This window comes from Leishmania mexicana, chromosome 20 (assembly GCF_000234665.1).
Source record: "Leishmania mexicana MHOM/GT/2001/U1103 complete genome, chromosome 20".
Lineage (NCBI taxonomy): Eukaryota > Euglenozoa > Kinetoplastea > Trypanosomatida > Trypanosomatidae > Leishmania > Leishmania mexicana.
The window spans coordinates 2620094-2636301 of record NC_018324.1 but is presented as its reverse complement, the minus strand read 5'-3'; the positions used below and the strand labels follow the sequence as shown (position 1 = coordinate 2636301).

The following is a 16208-nucleotide window of genomic DNA, read 5'->3' as shown; positions in this document are numbered from 1 at the left end:
TTGGGTTGGGGGGCGGGTGTTGGCTTGGGGGCACGGGGCGCGGGCCCCCCCCGGCCCCAACCCCCGCACAGCACACCGGCCCACACCCCGCGCGCGGACACCCCCCCCGGCGGCAAGAAGCGCCGAGGCGCAGGGCCCGCCCCCGCATCCAAGCTTCGCCACCGGCGGGGGGTCACGCCTTCTTTTTCGCCGTTGGGATGCGCAAACGCTTTTGGGGGCGGCGCCGCCTGCCCCATTTTCCCCGGCGCGTGGTTTAGCACGCCAAGGAAACGCCTTTGTTTGCAAAGTTCCCCGGCAACTCCGCTGTGGAACAAGGCCTTCCGAAACGGCGGGTTTTTTGTCAGCACTCGGCGCGCCGACGGAGAGCAGCGTTGGCGTCGCGGGTGCCCCGCCGCCGCGAAAAGCAGGCCCCGCACACACGAGGGTGGGCAGTGGCGGCCGGCAACCCGCAAGACCAAATTACGGACATGGGCGCGCGCGGCCAGGCACGGTGCGCAGCCGTCGCGGCGGCGGCTTTGGCGCAAGCGCAAACGCTTTCCCCCGGACGCAAAGCAAGGCATTAACACAGAAAAGCCGACCACCCAATGAGGCCACTTCTCGGCGAGCCCACCGGCGGCACGGCGATCCGGCGTGTAGTCATGAACACCGGTTTCTGGGGGGCCAAGGGGTGGGGCGGCTTTGCGGCTACGGCTTCGGAAAGAAGCAAGGCACAGCCAGCAGATGGCGTGGGGGTCGGTGCCGGATGCGTTTCCCCCACGCGGATCCCTCCGCGAGGCGCGCGCGCCACGGCGCAAGACGCCCGGGCCGCGGCACCGCCCCACGCGGGAGCCCCCGCATGACGCCGCAGCGCCGAGAAACATGGCCACCGCAGATTCCCCATTCAAAGAGGGTCCTTCAGGCGGCGGACTTATCCGTCAGTTTGGGCGGGCTATGGGTTGACCCGTGGAGGAAACCAAGTGCTGCGCAGGAGGTCGATCTTGGAGGCGCGGCGCTTGTTCGTAGGCAACGCGCGCGGACCCGAGGCACACGGCGGGCCGCTTTCGCTGGGACCCGCCGCCTTGCTCTTTTCAGGGAATAAAAGGTCGCTGGCGCGGGCTAAAAACCACTGTGCGTGCAAGACTGGGGAAAAAGAGGGAAAGCGGCTTGTCGAAACTTTCTTCCTTACCGTTAGGCAACGCCTGCATACAAGACTTTTCTGCCGACGAATTGCTCAACCATGAGATGGTACCGCGATAATTTGGGGGGGTGGCACGGTTTTTTTTTCTCGGTACACAGTCGCATTCCCGCACGCGGTTTCCCACAAGGCCAACGCCTTCCCCCGTTGATGGACCACGATGCCAGGCCGGGGGCGGAGCGCCACCCCAGCCGCCATTCAAGTGGATTGCGCCTGTCCGCGCAATTTCGCCAAAGGTGCTTTTTGCCGCTTGAAACGGCGTGTGCCGCACACGCGTCATCGACAGAGGTGCGCGGACGCACGCCGAGGGGGGAGGCACATCCCTTTTCCAGCCTGGAGTGGATCTGGTGAGTGGGTTTCGGCAAAGGCTCTCTGTCCGCGCACCCGGTTGCATGAGGTTCCGAGTGGGGGCCAGCAGAATGTGTTGTGGTCTGTGGCTGCGGAGGGGGTTTCGCCGACACATTTCCGCTGAGTGCTCACTCCTCCCCTCCCCCATCTCTGAGCTGACTACTGCGTGTGCCTGTTCTTGTGACTCTCTCTCCTTCTGCAACTTTTCGGAACTGATGAGGAAAGATGAAACTAGAGATGAAGCCGCGTTGCGCAGCACCATTTCTCCAGAGTGTCTTTGGGGTTTTGGTAGGCTTAGAAATGGGTGCGGATGCAGCACCACCCCCAGGTGAGGTAGTTGGCCTTGATGACGCATCGTCGTGTAGAGGAACGATATTGAGCCCTGCATGAGATGACGTGGTCGAACAAACGTAGACCTTTACTGGTCGACGCACTTTTGTGCAAGAATGCATGTTTGTGTGAATGAAACTTTTTAGCCTTGCTGATGCCTCTGCGCGCCTGTATGGAATCGCAGTGAAAAAAAGAAAAACATCTGTGCTCGCCTGGAGGTGAAGAAAATGACGAATGATAATATTCTATGGTGTCCGTTCTTCAGTAAAAGGGACGGCAGTCGCAGGTGACCTGGTTTTCACTTTGGCATGCTGTGCCGATGTTTTTCTTGTGTGTTTGTGTGCCTATAGTCAGATACGTACGTGCGTGTGGCGGCGTTTAAATGACATCATCTCTTCGAATATCAAGGGGTGCCGCGAAACAAAGCTACATTTTTTGAGGGGCGCATGTCAGCCTCTGTGATCCTTCTGCTGAGCAACTCGCCTCGTATGCTTTTATTTATCCTCATGCCTTCTGTCCTCTCTGCTTCTCGTGTGTGCCACGCTATTTATTCCCCGCAACTCACAGTAGATAAATGCTTGGTTACAGAGCGATCTATAGGCGCCCTGGCTTTGCAAGTTCTAAACCTCTTCCGCCTTGTAACTCCCTGTACCTTTCTAGATTTCAACGATTGTACTAGTTCTACTGTTTGTTTTCTTGTTCATACACGCACGCGTCTTTTTTATTATTGCATTTTCATACATACACTTCGTTTCAAGATGCTTGCCACACTGACAGATATCACCAATGTGCAAGCGACGCTCCCGCAACCCCCAAAGGGGAAGATTGCGGCGGTAAACGTGGCTCCTGTAGCCCCTGCAGTGGTTCGACGCACCGTTGCTCAACACAACCCGTACAAGTGGAAGTGCTTGCCTGCAGGCACTCACTCCGCTGCTGACATGATGGCGGATATGGAAGATGCTTATACGCTGCCTGCGCACGAGCTATTTCAGGAAAAAGAGGACCGTGCCCCTCCTGCTCCTGGCGGGCCATCGGTGTGCAACACCCTTGTGCAGTTCAAGTGCCATCAAGCTGAATTTGTGTCATCGATGGAGGTGGATAAAGGCCAGTACGTTGTGGTTCAGGGCGACCGAGGTATCGATATCGGGGTTGTGATCCGCGTCAACACAAGCTCTCAAAAAACGTATGTGGAACGCACAGGCCCTGTCGGGAGCATTTTGCGCCACGCCACCCAACGCGAAGTGGACTACTGGGCAACCGATCTGAAAGATGCTGAGGCGATGGCCGCTGCCTTCTGTCAGGCAAAGGCACGCTCGCATGGCCTGCCGATGGAGATTGCGTACGCAGAGTACCAGTTTGACAAGAAAAAGCTGACTTTCTATTACGAGGCCCGGACACGCATCGATTTTGTGCAGCTTCTGAAGGAACTCTACCGCGAATATGGCTGCCGTATCTGGATGGAGAAACTTCGCAATCACGAGTAAGGAGATTTGCAGCACGGTTTAGGCCGTCGCATAGTGAACGTTTTATTATTATTATTGGTTCTCCTTTGTATGTATGTTTTCGTGTACCGACGCCTTTTTCTATTTGCCTATTAGCTTCCTTTTTGTGCGTATGGCACCCTCCTCGCTCTTTGCTTTTAGGTATGCACATTGGCTTTCTCTCCATGTGTATGTATAGAGGAAACAAAATGCTTCATACGGTCAATCCTTCTCTTGTGGATCTCTTTGTCTCTGAGGTCGACCCTGCTGTACATGTTTCGTGTTGTCGGGAAACATACCTGTAAGTGCGACGCTCAATATGAGTTCGTTGCAATGTCGAATCGCAAGAATAATGCAACTTTACGGAGTTTGTATTGACATTGCTGCTGTAGCAGGGAAAAAATGGGAAAAGCTGAATGACTTTGCGATTGCGCCCAAGTATGTGTTCAATGCTGATGTAGTGGTAGCAGAGCACTTCGTCGTGTTTTCTCGAGGGAATTCGTGCTTTTCACTGAGTGTGTCTCTTTTTCCCCCTTTCCCTTGTTTATTTGTCTCGAAGCTTCGGTTTATCTCGTTTGGGCCTGTTTTTTTTTGTTTCGTTTCATGCTGTATTTTTTTTCTGTCTTATTTTCGCCTAACATCCTCCAGTTGACGATATCAGACACCTAGTCGCCAAATTGCCAAAGATTATTGGATGGATGTTGACGGAGCTTTGAACAAGGAAAGACGTTTGTGTTTCTTTCCTTTTTTTCATACCGGATAGACTTCACCCGGAAGGGTTAGATTTCGTCTTTGCTTCATCTCTTTTTTGGCTTTTTTTCTGGGGGTCAACTGAGAAGCATGACACACAAAGAACAAACCAAGATCGAAATATATATATCTTCGCACTGTAGTTTAGCGTGGTGCGTTGAGGCGCGTGCTGAGTAGTGAAAGAGGATGGTGGTGGTGTCGAAAATGATCGACAGTGGTTTTTCTGCTGCTTGGTGCTCAGGAGCGCTGAAGTGGTTGAGCTCTCTGCTTGTAGTACTCTATGTGCGGATGCAAGTCTCTTCTCTCCCTTACCCCACTTCTTTCTCTTTGACATATATGCATACATGTATATGTTATTTTTTTGTGGTGGCATCACCTCCTCGGTATTGTTACTTACGATCATGTGCCCTGCAGGTAGTGTACACATTTTGCTTCTCTTCTAACTCATTCTATCAAAGATGTTTCGCCAAGCGCTCTCCGTTAGCAAGCGCACATATATGCTTGCTTTTAACAGCAAGGCGAAGGCGCGCCCGAACTTTGGTCTGCGTGGCGTCGGCTACTGGACTAGCGAGGTGTACCACAAGCCCGGCCAGAATTACTGGATGGTCCTGTGCTGCACAGGCCCGTTTCTCCTCGTGGGCGCAATCATGATGGACGGCTTCTGGTCAAAGCTGGATGATATTTCCGGTGGCGGCCCCAGCGCTCTGGACTACGGGTGGCGTTCCCAGGACCGAAAGCCGTGGGACTTCTCCTTCGATATCGGTGAGGGTTACGCTGCGGGTCCGGCCATTCATCGTCCGGCCCCTGGAGCGGTCGACCTCGGTCATCATTAGGACTTCTGTTTGCTAGAATTTTGGGACTTGTACAACAAACTCAGAACACGTAGTAGCGTATGGTAGCCCTGTCTTCATGCAGTTTTTCTGTGTGCAAGACGTTAGGTTGTGTGCTGACTCGCTTCCGTTTTTTATCTGTGTTTTTTGGGATTTTATACTAGGACACCCCAGAGAAATGAAACAGGAAGGACAACCGTGGCAGGGTTGTGCGCATCTTTGCCATCTTCTACGATTGCGCTATTTTTCTCCGTGGTAGTGCGTTCTCGGTGAGCGATTGCTTTTTTTCCTTCCCAGGATTCTGCCACGCCGAATGGTCTTGTGACAAGAGTTCCGCTTCTAGCAGAAGCGTGGAGTGTTCAAAGCATGCTGATAGTCATGTACTCCCGTGCAGGGACGCGCACTTGCAGACCTTTGTGTTTTAGCGATGAATGTGGTGCGCTTGTTGCTTGCTACCCTACTTCTCTGCTCTCTTCACCTTTTTTTACGGTTTTGATTCTTGCAGGGCAGAAAGGAACACCAGCGCCGGATTCGACGACTGTGGGGGTGATTGTATGAACGTCGTTCCCGTTCAAGTCGTATCACCGCGCCACTCTTTCTGTGGTGTGGCTGAGCACACCGCACTTTCGTTGTTCAATCACAGAGGCACCATTTACCTCTGCGACTCGTGCCTCTGCACATTTGCACAGGCGGGTCATTTGCAGCAGCATCTGCAGCGCTGTAGTAATGCCTTCTGGATCCCGGGCGATGAGGTTTATAGAGACGAGGAGCGTCGTTTTTGTGTGTTCGCGCTCGATGGTAGAAAGCCGCACTGTGCCGCTATGTCACGGCGAATTTGCTTGTTATCAAAGCTGTTTCTCGTCGACAAGGTGACACTAGATGATGTTCACTTTTTCTCGTTCAATGCGTTGTTCGAGGTCGATGATGAGGGGTTTCACTTCGTGGGCTACTTTAGCAAAGAATGGACGAGCAGCTCGAGTTGTATGAACACTCTATCGTGCGTGATGGTGCTGCCGCCTTTTCGATCAAAAGGCTATGGTAGCTTTCTAGTCCGGCTGTCCTATGAAATGGCAAGGCTGGAGGGGATGGTTGGCACTCCTGAACGCCCGCTTAGCAAGAGCGGCAATGCTCTTTTTCGTAAAGTGTGGCGCGAAGAGGTGCTGTTTGCCGTGTTTGCGCTCGAAGCACGGGGTTCCCCGGTCACCGTGGGGGAGCTGAGCAAGGTGTCAGGTCTTATTGTTGAAGACGTGCTGGTTGCGCTGCAGGGCTTGGATGTTCTTTTTAGCGTCGGTAAGCAAGGGCCCCTGCTTGTGGTTAACGCCTCGGAGAAGCCGAAGCTCCTGAAGCGGCGCCTTGCGGCTGAAAAGCTGTACTGGACCAGCGCGCCATCGTGAAGGGTTGATTACTGTTTTTTTTTTCTCGTGTGTGTGTGGGAAATACAATGAGGTAGTTAAGCTACGACTATGAAACAGAACAGAGAGGGGTGATTTTTGGGAACGTGGTCTTGTTATGGACAGCATATGAACTCGCAGGTCCGCAACTCGCCGGGTGAGGATGCGCTTTCTTAGGCATGTCTCCAGGCTCGATGGTCAACTCTGCTTTCTGACATTGTCTCTCTGTGCCAACTTCTCTTCCTGATGGTGTTTCTGCTTTGCTCTCTGTGCTTTGGGACTGTATCGTGAGCAGCGGCCGTGATCCTTATAGCCGTAGTTTGGGGTGCGTTTCTTGTCTGGTGCGTCGCTTGCAGGGCCCCGTGGGCATCCTACTTGTCCCTTCAAAGAGAAAAATTATCCTACAGGAGATCAGGAAGCACAGGTGCGGACAACATGGAATTTATCGAGGTGACAAACGTCACGTTTCCCGTAGGAGTCGAGCATACTCGGCGCACGCTTTTGAGGGTGTTCGAGAGGGTGCCATCTGTGGAGGACATTGTGGTGGACGTGCGAGAGGGTCGGGCGATGATCTCCTTCACAGAATCGTCGGCGGCACAGGAGGCGTTGATATCGCTCGACGGTTTTCCACTTTTTGGACGGGCGCTGTGCCTGAGTGTCTCACCTCCCCCGGCTTCACCGATTCGTGGGTACATTGTGGCAACAAAGCCGTCAAAGTATCTTCTTGTGCGCAACGCGCCGTATCTGGCGGTGGTGGTGAAGCTGAAGCACGTTGCCGGTGTTGTCGCCGTCACATCGGCTGGGGTGAACAGTTGCTTTGTCGTGGCAGAGTCTGTTGAGGATACGATGCTCGTGAAGAATGTGCTGCTGTCCCATCCCAGCAGATGGGGTACTGACGTGTTTGTCTCCTACCTGCGAAGGCTCTCGTGACGTTCCACTACTTTCTCTCTGCCGCTTTTCCGCCTCCGTCTAAGAGTCTTTGGTCAGTCCATACTGTTGTCGTCCGCCTCCGCCCCTCCCCCCTCCTCCACGTACGCCCGCAAAACGGCGAGACGACTACACAAACACAAGGAAGGAAGAATGGATGCAGCCACGCTGCTTCGACGCATCGGGGATGTTGAGAAGGTGAATCGCCAAAGCGTGGACGAGGCAGCATGCGAGATTAAAGCGGCGGTGTTGCTGTTCAACAACCAAGTGCGCCTCTTGGGCGGCACTCAGTCGTGGCTAATCCCAACGGAAATGTGTCCCGATGAGGATCAGACGCTTTTTGAGACACCCGAGCAATTCTTCTTGGCGCTGACAGAGGATGAGGTTGCTGCGATGCATCCAGAACAGGTGTCCAGGTATGTACCGCGTCTGTGCGAGTGCCTGCGCACCGAGGAATGTTTCGCGGCCGCTGCAAGGCTGCATGACGTGGTGAAGTGGCACGGAGCAGACCTTCTGCATGCCCAAGAGCTGCGATTCACGTGGCGCCGTATCAGAGCGTCTCTGGAGAACCTGATGGAGTGCGGCGCTGCTGCAGATGAACGCAAGCGCGTAAGCAGCACTCTCCAAATGATGGACGCGCTGATGAGATAGTTGAGCTCGTAGCTCAACAACCGCGCCGCCTTTTTTTTGTGTGTGTTTGTTACGCGCCGTACTGCTCTGCTATTCAACGACCATAACCTACTATTTTGGTGTGGGGACGAAAAAAAATATGACGTAAATATCGTATTCGCTTCCGAGAAGTCGACGCACTCGGACTTCTTTGGTCTGAACGCCACAGATACGCTCTTGCGCCTCCGCGCTTTTGGGTCTGTTTCACGAAGCGTATGCATGGGTGTAGATTCATCTTGTCTGTTGAATGTCTACTCGCTCTTCTGCACTGTTTCGCTGCATCCCTTTTTTTGTCCTTCTCACTCTCTTTGCACACCCACACACACCCACACACACCCACACACTCTACACTTTGGTACAAAAATGCAGAATGCTCATATATTTTTTTTTCCTGTGAACCGCGCGTCTTTCTGTTTCCCGTAAAAGATGAACTTTTTCGCGATCAGCTCTAGCGACAGCGACAGCGAGTCGGAGAAGAGCCTGTTCCGTGAGGAGGTGCCGGAGGCGCAGATCAATCCCTTCTGGTTTGAGTGGACCGATGAGGAGGAGCTGGAGGAGCGCCAGGAGGTGATTCCCAAGAAGGAGAAGGCGGCCAACGCTATTCAAGCGCTGTGCGATACGTTTGACTACAATGCCGGCAATGAATCGTGGCGTGAGGCGCTCGAGGCGTTTAAGCGCATGTGCGATGAGGTGCACATGTTTGTGCGCAAGTACAAGGTGGCGCCGCAGGGACTGCAGAACTGCCTTCAGGACATGCCGAACTTGGCGGAGCATCTGGAGGGAAAGGGGCGCGAGGACTTTGCGAATCGTTTGGAGTTCAAGAGCCTGAAGGAGCTCGTCGCCTTGGTGGAGGAGACGGAGAAACTTTACAAGAAGGAGCTCGAGGAGCTGGCGAAGGGCCCAGAGAACGATGACGGTGCGCAGGACGAAGACGACGATGCCGGCGCGGAGCTGACCGAGGCCGAATACGCGCAGATCCTCGAGGACATCTCCGGCTCCCGCGAGGTGAACCTGGTGGGCAAGGTCGAGAAGGTGATTCGCGCGTGTGGCCGCAAGGGATACACGAACCTGGAGATCTCCGCCATGGGTATCGCCGTCTCGGCTGTCCTGCGCCGCGACAGCCGCAAGCTTCTGGTGAGCTCCGACACGTGGGAGCGCGCCTTCAAGTGGGGCTCCAAGTTCTTCAGCCGCATGATCGCCGCCACTGATGTCCGCTTCGTCGAGGACTCCTCGTCGGTGAATGCACGCAACATTGTCGTGCCTGGCGGCATCCACGGCTTCTTGACGTACCTTCACACAGAGTTAGTGAACAAGTCCAAGTTTGAGGAGGTGGCCAGCCAGGAGTACCTCAAGATCATCACCTTCGAAAACGAACTTGCTGTGCTCGCTGATCGTGCCCTAGGCTACTATCAGGCCCGCAAGAGGATTGAGCCGTCGAAGGCGTGTATTTCCATCCTCTTCGACATCCTCGGCCAGCGTCGTCAGGAGGCCCACCAGCTCTTCTACGACTCCCTCTCCTCGACAGACAATCTCATCATCTCGGAGTCTGTCTTCGATACCGTCCGCGCCCTTCACAAGCTTAGCCTTCAACTGAGGCCCAGTGTTGCCCTCTCAGCGTCGGGTGTGTGCCACGTTGCGTACCAGTACGGTCTGTGCGGCCTGTACCGCGAGGGTCGCGACTACCTGCTTCGCACAGGCGTGGCCAACAGCATCACCGTCTCCGATGCCCCGCTGGCTATTCTGCTCAATAGGGCCATTGCCCAGCTCGGGTTGGCCGCGTTCATCGCGGGTGATATCCCTACGGCGCACCAACTGCTGCGCACCGTTTGGGGCCTCCGGTCGAACCAGGTGCTGATCGGCCAGTCGCCGCCGCCCAAGTCGGTGCTGGATGACGAGCACGCTGAGATGGAGTACCGAAACTTGCTTATTCCTCCCCACATGCACATGCCCGTCGCGCAGCTGGAGATGGCGTCCGTTCTCTCCGGCCTCCTCATGGGCGTGAAGATGGAGGCGCAGAATCCGTACGAGCGCAACCACATGGAGCGCTACGTGTACAACACGGTCACGCGTACCCCGGATCTCATGGGAAAGCCGTTCTCCTTCAAGGAGCAAGTGGCTGTTGCCTACGAGCACTTGAAGGCTGGCAACTACATTGGTGCCAAGGAGCAGGTGGAGGCAATGACCACGTTTGACACCCTCCCATCGGGCAAGGAGACGCGCAAACTGTATCTGCAGAGCCTGAAGGAGGTCGCGCTGCTCGTGTTCTGCCACACGAACCGCACGAACTTCTCCACCATATCTGTGGTCAACCTGGCCATCAAGTTTGACATGGAGGAAAGCGATGTACGCCGTACAGTCAACGAAATACTGTCAGAGAACACAACGCTCAGCGCGTACTGGGACCGCGATGACGCGTACTTGTACCTGGACCGCAATAACGCGACGCGCCTCCAGCACTTGGTGAAAGGGACGTCGGAGAGCATCTCCAATCTGGCGAAGCACTGCGAGAGCCGCCTTCGTGCGAACGGTGGTCGTGGCCGCGGTCGCGGTGGCGTGGCCGGTGGTAGGGGCGGTGCCGGCGGGCGTGGCGCTGGTGGACGTGGCCGTGGCGGCCGCTAAGCCTATGAAGGTGTGGCCGTTGCGCAGGCGAAGACGAAAAAAAAGAGAAGCGGCACTGCGGTAGCGTTTACATGCCGCAAATCGGGTGACGGCGGAGATAGGTGTGACTAACAGCTAAGAAAAGGCTGGGGAAAAAAGGGAATGCATAGAGAAGGTGTATCGCCTCATTTTTTTTTACATGTCTTTTTTTTGAGCCTTTTTTTGGTCGGGTGGCACGCCGTTTGCTTTTCGTGTGATTGTCTCAGGTCGGCGCCCTTTTTGTACTTGTTTTTTTCTTTTAAAGCTGTGCCTTGAGTGGCAAGGTAATGTTTGAGGATGGCTGTTTAAGATAACGTTTGTCTAAAACTGTTTTCATGTCCAGCAAGTCGCGTGGCGGGACGTGCTTTGTCACGTCGCCATTCGTTATCCGGCCTGGAGATTTACTGTGCCGCAGTGCCAGTGGGCTTCGGCGATGGCCACTTGCCGCGGTGGCCCATCCGGCACTCGTCCAGTTCGAAGCGGGTTGTTTGTGTGCTCTAGCGGAGTGCATGACGGGGCCAGTGCTCGCTGTGAAAGACTTCTTGAGTCGGGGCACCTTATCGTCACGCCTTCTCCTTTCCTCAGGATGGGGGTAGTCTTCCTCTATTTGGTGCTCTCTCTTTCTCTCTTGACAGCGGAGGATCTTGAGCACCTTTCTCTGACGCGCGCTCCCATCATGGTTACGCTCTACCTTTCTGCTTCTCCCTCTCCCTTCTCTGTCTGTGTCACCTTCTGACCGCCGCATGAACTGGGCTCTTGACAAGTGTTCGATACGGGCCTCGGCACATAAAAAAAAATAATGTTTCAAAGCGGCAGCAGTGCGAGGCCCAAGCTTGAACCCGCAGCTGCCGGCTCGTACCAGCCCGTCCAGGTACCGAGGGAAAAGTACGACAAGATTGTCGAGGGCAGAAATCGCTTCTTCGTGACGTCCATCGGCAGTGTCGCTGTTTTCTTGGGCATAAGCGCCCTTCCACAGTTTCTCATCTATCGATGTGTTCGCCGGGTGTACCGAAACTACTGTCACGGGAAGGTGCTTGACCTTTCTCCGAAGCTCTATGACAAAAAAGACGTAGCGTTGTACGAGATGTCCAAGGCTGTTCGCGTTGAGTTTCTAATCGAGGAAAAGGTTGTAGACGACGGTCACTACCGCTTAGATGAGGCCCTCTCAGAAGGGGAGCAGGAGAAACGGCGGCGTGCCATGACGCTGGATTTTATGGTCCGAAACGATCATAACTGGGTGGGCAGCACGGTGAATTTCACCACCGTTCTGCGTTCAGACACGCAGCTACCGGGCTTTCAAAAGTACGATTGTGTCCTTCTTCGTGACGAGATGCTCAACCAGAACGAAAGCAAGGCCCGCAATCTCTTCGATTCCGCAGCGCAGTACGTAAAGGAGGATGGGGTGTTTCTCGTCATGGATGTCGGGAAGTCAACGTACCCGAAACTGATCAAGCTGGCTCGCTGGTTCAGCAAAGCCACAAATAGCAGTATGTCTTTCGTGCACGACTATCACGGGTGGATTCGTGAGAGCATGCTGTACGATATCAAGGAGGAGCAGAGATGCCTTTTTGGTTTCTACTACACCCTTGTTCTTCAGCCGCGGAAGGCGGCCCCGGCGATGCCGCAGAAGACGACAATGCCGATCGCAGAGGTGAGGGAGCCACAACAGCCGTCGCGTGGAACGAGCGCATCGTAGTCACAGAATGGACGGCTGCCCACCAACTTCAAAGTGGATGAAACGAGTAAATAAAATGCTGTGTTTCCTTGGCGCTTCGCGCCACTCCACGCCCGAGACAGATCTTTTTTTCGACGCGTCGTTATTGCGCCGCATACGCCGCAGGTATCTATATTTGGTGAGGGAATGACAAATGCGAGCCCTCATTGCCGTGGCTTACGGCGCTGATGAGGCGAGACTACGCAGTGTGTGACCTCTACACCTCGGCTTCTTCCCCCCCTTGCCACCGCGGCGTCTGTGCGCCCGCCTCTATTGTACACCCCCTTGCTCTTCACTTGTCCGGCTTACCTTTTTGCTGTTTGGCCACCATTCCTTCCCTTCCGCGTACTCTCCTGGGCGGAAAGCATTGTGCACTTGTGGAAGCACGGATCGGTTTTCATCGTGATCCGCAGCCATCGAGAGCAGCACACGCCTGAGATTTTTTTTGCGTCGATTGCGCTTTTGCACATACGCGCGTCGTCGACGTCACGAGTAGAGCACCAGCAGACAAAGGCTCTGGGACCTCTCTCTATAAATATATTTATTTTCTTTCTTCCGTTGACCATCGTTAGAGTTTAGTTTCTTTGCTTTCCACTTTGTGCTGTGCTGGCAAGATGACGATGGAGCAGCAACAGTCTATCGAGGAGCTGAGGATGGAGCTGCAGCAGCTAGAGGATTCGCTTATGGTGCGGGAGGAGGCGCTTCAGCGCAAGAGACAGCAGTCGGGGAATCTGAACAATGAGCTGGCGAACGCGTACCTCTCTACCACGTCGAAGGAGGAATCGAGGGCGGCCGCTAACGAAGCGTATCGTACTGCATCCCGAGCGAAGCAGGTGCTTGAAAACAGTGAGACACAGAGCAGCGAGCCTATGTGGTCGAATCGCGAGGATTATGTTAACCAGCTAATGGCAGCGGACGAGGAGAGAAAGAGTGTTGAGGCTGAGATCGGCGAGGTTTCTTCTCGCATCAAAGAGCTGAGTGAGAAAAAAGTGGACGCGCAGAAGCGCCTTACGGTGGCTCGTCTCATGTCAATGCTGGATGACCTTCAAAACCTGCTCAAGAAGAAAGTTTACGGCCCGAGCGGCGGCGAGGAGACACGGGCACAGGAGCTTCTCAAGACCGTGCAGGAGCTGTCGCGCGAGCGCGAGCGCACGATCCACTTGCTTTCGAGGAAAGAGCGGGAGATGGCTTCCCTTATCGACTTGAAGCAGCGCCGCATCGAGGAGCTGCGAAAGGAATTCACGCGGAATGTGAGCACGTATGCGGACTCAAACAATAGGGAGTTGCTAAATGTCGCCCAGCGCATCCAGGCAGAGCGCCACCAGCTGCTGCAAGAAATAGAGCGTTTGGAGGAGGCGAACCGAAAGATTACAGATGTTCTCATGGACACTAAATACACCACGGAGTCGTCAATCAAGGATCGCGATACGGCTCTTTCGGGGGTCGAGACGATGGGCATTTCGACGAATCCGGAGAGGGAGTGCTTGCAGCTGCGCGAGCGCATTCAGAAGGCGAATGCAGAGCGCCGCATGTACGTGATGAAGACGGAGGAGGTGCAGGGCAGGATTGATGAAGATACGGTCATGTACAACACCCGTATGTCGAAGCTCCGTAAGGAGATTCTCTTTTACCAAGATGAGACCGTGCGTTTCGAGAAGGAGAACAAGGACTTAAAACACCTCTGCGATACTCTTGCTGGGTCGCTCGATGACTAGCATTGACGCAGGAGGTCATCTTTTGCCTCACTGCCCTCTCTCCCAGCACTGCCAGCTGTACACGCTCTGCTCGAGTATCCTTCTTTCGGCTGCATCCATTTCCTTTTTTTTTCGCGGCAAGGGCGGCACGCGGAGCTCGTTTTTGGGCGTTCTGGTGTGCTCTTCTCGTTTCCTCAGCGACAAGAACAGCAGCAAAAAGAAGAAAGGATGCCACGGGGGGGGACATGTCCTCTTGTGCTTATGTGCGACGGTGGTCGGCTACGAGGAAGGAGTCAAGCACGCGCGCTCTCACCAGATGTCGTCCTCGCGCGCCTGTCAAACGGGCTCCTGTGTCGTTGGCGGCGTGGTGGCGAGGTCGTTTGCGTAGCTGATGGTTCAGCCGCGGCAGCTCAACTGACAACCATGTACTTGCTCTTCCTCCGTTTCTTACTGTGGTACGTTTGCTATGGAAAGCGAACGGTGCTTTCTATTCTTTTTTTCCTCTTGTGCTGGTCATAATCTCGACACACGTCCGTTTTATTCGGCTATTCAATCGTTTTTAGTTTTCACAGGTGTGCAATCGCCGCGCAACACGTTGAACATGGTCTTCGAGCTCACTCCCCCGTACAAGTACCGCAGCTCGCTGCCGAAGTGTGTGATCCGCATTGACGACAATTGGTACGACTGCACATCCTGGCGCAACTCGCACCCTGGTGGGGCGCAAATGTGTGATGAGTTCCATGGAAAGGATGCTACAGATGCGTTCTACTCGCTGCACTCGAAGGAGGCGATTCAGAAGCTGAAGCGCATGAAGGCACTGCCGCTCAAGGAAGGCGATGTACCTCGCGATCAGGTGTCGCTGAACTTTGAGAAACTCCTTCAGCAGTTTCGAAGCGATGGGTGGTTTGAGCGGAGGTGGATTATCGACTTTGCACGGAACATTATACCGGTCATTGTGCTCTGCGTTGTCGGGACGTACCTGAGCTACTCGCGTCCTTTCCTGGCCACCCTTCTGATCGGACTAGGCATGCAACAGGGCGGCTGGTTAGCGCATGATTTCACGCATGCTCGCGGCAAGTTTGCCCGCTTCCTCGCCAAAGCCTGTGGCGGCATGATCAATGCCTTCTCGGTGGAGTGGTGGTCAAACAAGCACAACAGTCATCATATTTTTGTGAATCGCAAAGGCATGGACGCTGACATCCACAACGAGCCTGCCCTGTTCCTCTGGGTGCCGGATGTGTCCGAGGACACCGCGTGCAGACGGTATCAGTACACGTTCTACCTTGCCGCGTACTCTCTCCTGTATGTTTCGTGGCGAATTCAGTCGCTGCGGTTTGCACTGGGAAGCGGTAACAGGCTCGAGCTCTCGCTGATGGCGCTCAACTACCTGTGGTTGGCGCTGTTGCCGTGGAAGGTTGCCCTGGGTAGCGTGCTTCTTGGTGGTTTTTTTGTCGCCGTAGTGGTGACGGCGAACCACCAGACAGAGGAAATGATCGAACATGACGAGCCGTACAACTACGTTGTTGATCAGCATCGCGCCACCCGTGGCGTCCACTGCTCCGACCCTTTTTTTGAGTGGTTTTTTGGTGGCATGCAGTACCAGCTGGAGCATCACCTTCTTCCGATGGTTCCCCGCTACCGGTACCCGGAGGTGCGGCCCATTTTGCGCAAGTTCTCGGAGGACAATGGGCTGCCATTTCACGTGGAAGGAATCTGGAAGATCACCAAGATGAATTTTGACGTCTTGTACCGTATCTCCACCACGCCTGCTGTGAGTTCAGCGGGGGGCTAAAAGCCCGAAGTAGGTTCGGTGCAGGGCTGGACGGATGAGTGGCGCCATCTGGACGTTCCCGCCTGTCGTGTCCTCGCGGGAGCACGTCCCAGTAGGGCAAGAAAAGGAAAGAAGGCCGTGTTGTTTTCCCTACTTATGTAAAATGCCTGTTTGAGTGAAATTTTGGCCGAGATGATCGCCGGCTATAGAGAGGCATTCGATTTTTTTTTTTGGTCCTCCCTTTCTTTCGCTTTCGAACGTCGGTGAGAAACCTACTGGAACAGAACACTTCCTTCTGTGTTTCCCTCCCCTTCTCTTCCCCTCTCGTTCTTGCGGCCCTCGTCTGGTAACGAAACCGCGGCTATGTGAGGCATCGCGAAAGAAGTACCGTTTTGCACCTCAATCTGAGTACGGTGGCCTGCAGTTTCAGACGGGGACGCATCAAAAATGGTAGGGTTAAAGATTGCCAGGCAAAGCAGCACTGTGCGTGGT

At 54.6% G+C, this 16208-nt stretch overlaps 8 protein-coding genes across 8 annotated transcripts; all 8 read left to right on the top strand.

The window, feature by feature from the left end:
- Nucleotides 1-2610: 2610 nt before the first annotated feature.
- On the top strand, nucleotides 2611-3336 carry LMXM_36_7000 (conserved hypothetical protein; the record flags this gene model as incomplete). Its single annotated transcript, XM_003875014.1, has 1 exon — nucleotides 2611-3336. The coding sequence occupies one exon, from the start codon at nucleotides 2611-2613 to the stop codon at nucleotides 3334-3336; it is 726 nt and encodes a 241-aa protein (XP_003875063.1).
- A 1205-nt stretch (nucleotides 3337-4541) lies between these two features.
- LMXM_36_6995 (cytochrome c oxidase subunit I) lies at nucleotides 4542-4916 on the top strand (the record flags this gene model as incomplete). The annotated part of the gene is made up of 1 exon (XM_003875013.1): nucleotides 4542-4916. One exon carries the CDS (start codon nucleotides 4542-4544, stop codon nucleotides 4914-4916), a length of 375 nt encoding a protein of 124 aa, XP_003875062.1.
- A 551-nt stretch (nucleotides 4917-5467) lies between these two features.
- Nucleotides 5468-6307, top strand: LMXM_36_6990 (putative acetyltransferase; the record flags this gene model as incomplete). Its single annotated transcript, XM_003875012.1, has 1 exon — nucleotides 5468-6307. The coding sequence occupies one exon, from the start codon at nucleotides 5468-5470 to the stop codon at nucleotides 6305-6307; it is 840 nt and encodes a 279-aa protein (XP_003875061.1).
- A 432-nt stretch (nucleotides 6308-6739) lies between these two features.
- LMXM_36_6985 (conserved hypothetical protein) lies at nucleotides 6740-7234 on the top strand (the record flags this gene model as incomplete). The annotated part of the gene is made up of 1 exon (XM_003875011.1): nucleotides 6740-7234. The coding sequence occupies one exon, from the start codon at nucleotides 6740-6742 to the stop codon at nucleotides 7232-7234; it is 495 nt and encodes a 164-aa protein (XP_003875060.1).
- A 1092-nt stretch (nucleotides 7235-8326) lies between these two features.
- Nucleotides 8327-10519, top strand: LMXM_36_6980 (putative eukaryotic translation initiation factor 3 subunit 8; the record flags this gene model as incomplete). The annotated part of the gene is made up of 1 exon (XM_003875010.1): nucleotides 8327-10519. The coding sequence occupies one exon, from the start codon at nucleotides 8327-8329 to the stop codon at nucleotides 10517-10519; it is 2193 nt and encodes a 730-aa protein (XP_003875059.1).
- An 817-nt stretch (nucleotides 10520-11336) lies between these two features.
- Nucleotides 11337-12233, top strand: LMXM_36_6970 (conserved hypothetical protein; the record flags this gene model as incomplete). The annotated part of the gene is made up of 1 exon (XM_003875009.1): nucleotides 11337-12233. The coding sequence occupies one exon, from the start codon at nucleotides 11337-11339 to the stop codon at nucleotides 12231-12233; it is 897 nt and encodes a 298-aa protein (XP_003875058.1).
- A 632-nt stretch (nucleotides 12234-12865) lies between these two features.
- On the top strand, nucleotides 12866-13966 carry LMXM_36_6960 (conserved hypothetical protein; the record flags this gene model as incomplete). Its single annotated transcript, XM_003875008.1, has 1 exon — nucleotides 12866-13966. The coding sequence occupies one exon, from the start codon at nucleotides 12866-12868 to the stop codon at nucleotides 13964-13966; it is 1101 nt and encodes a 366-aa protein (XP_003875057.1).
- A 580-nt stretch (nucleotides 13967-14546) lies between these two features.
- On the top strand, nucleotides 14547-15737 carry LMXM_36_6950 (delta-6 fatty acid desaturase; the record flags this gene model as incomplete). Its single annotated transcript, XM_003875007.1, has 1 exon — nucleotides 14547-15737. One exon carries the CDS (start codon nucleotides 14547-14549, stop codon nucleotides 15735-15737), a length of 1191 nt encoding a protein of 396 aa, XP_003875056.1.
- Between the last annotated feature and the right edge of the window lie 471 nt (nucleotides 15738-16208).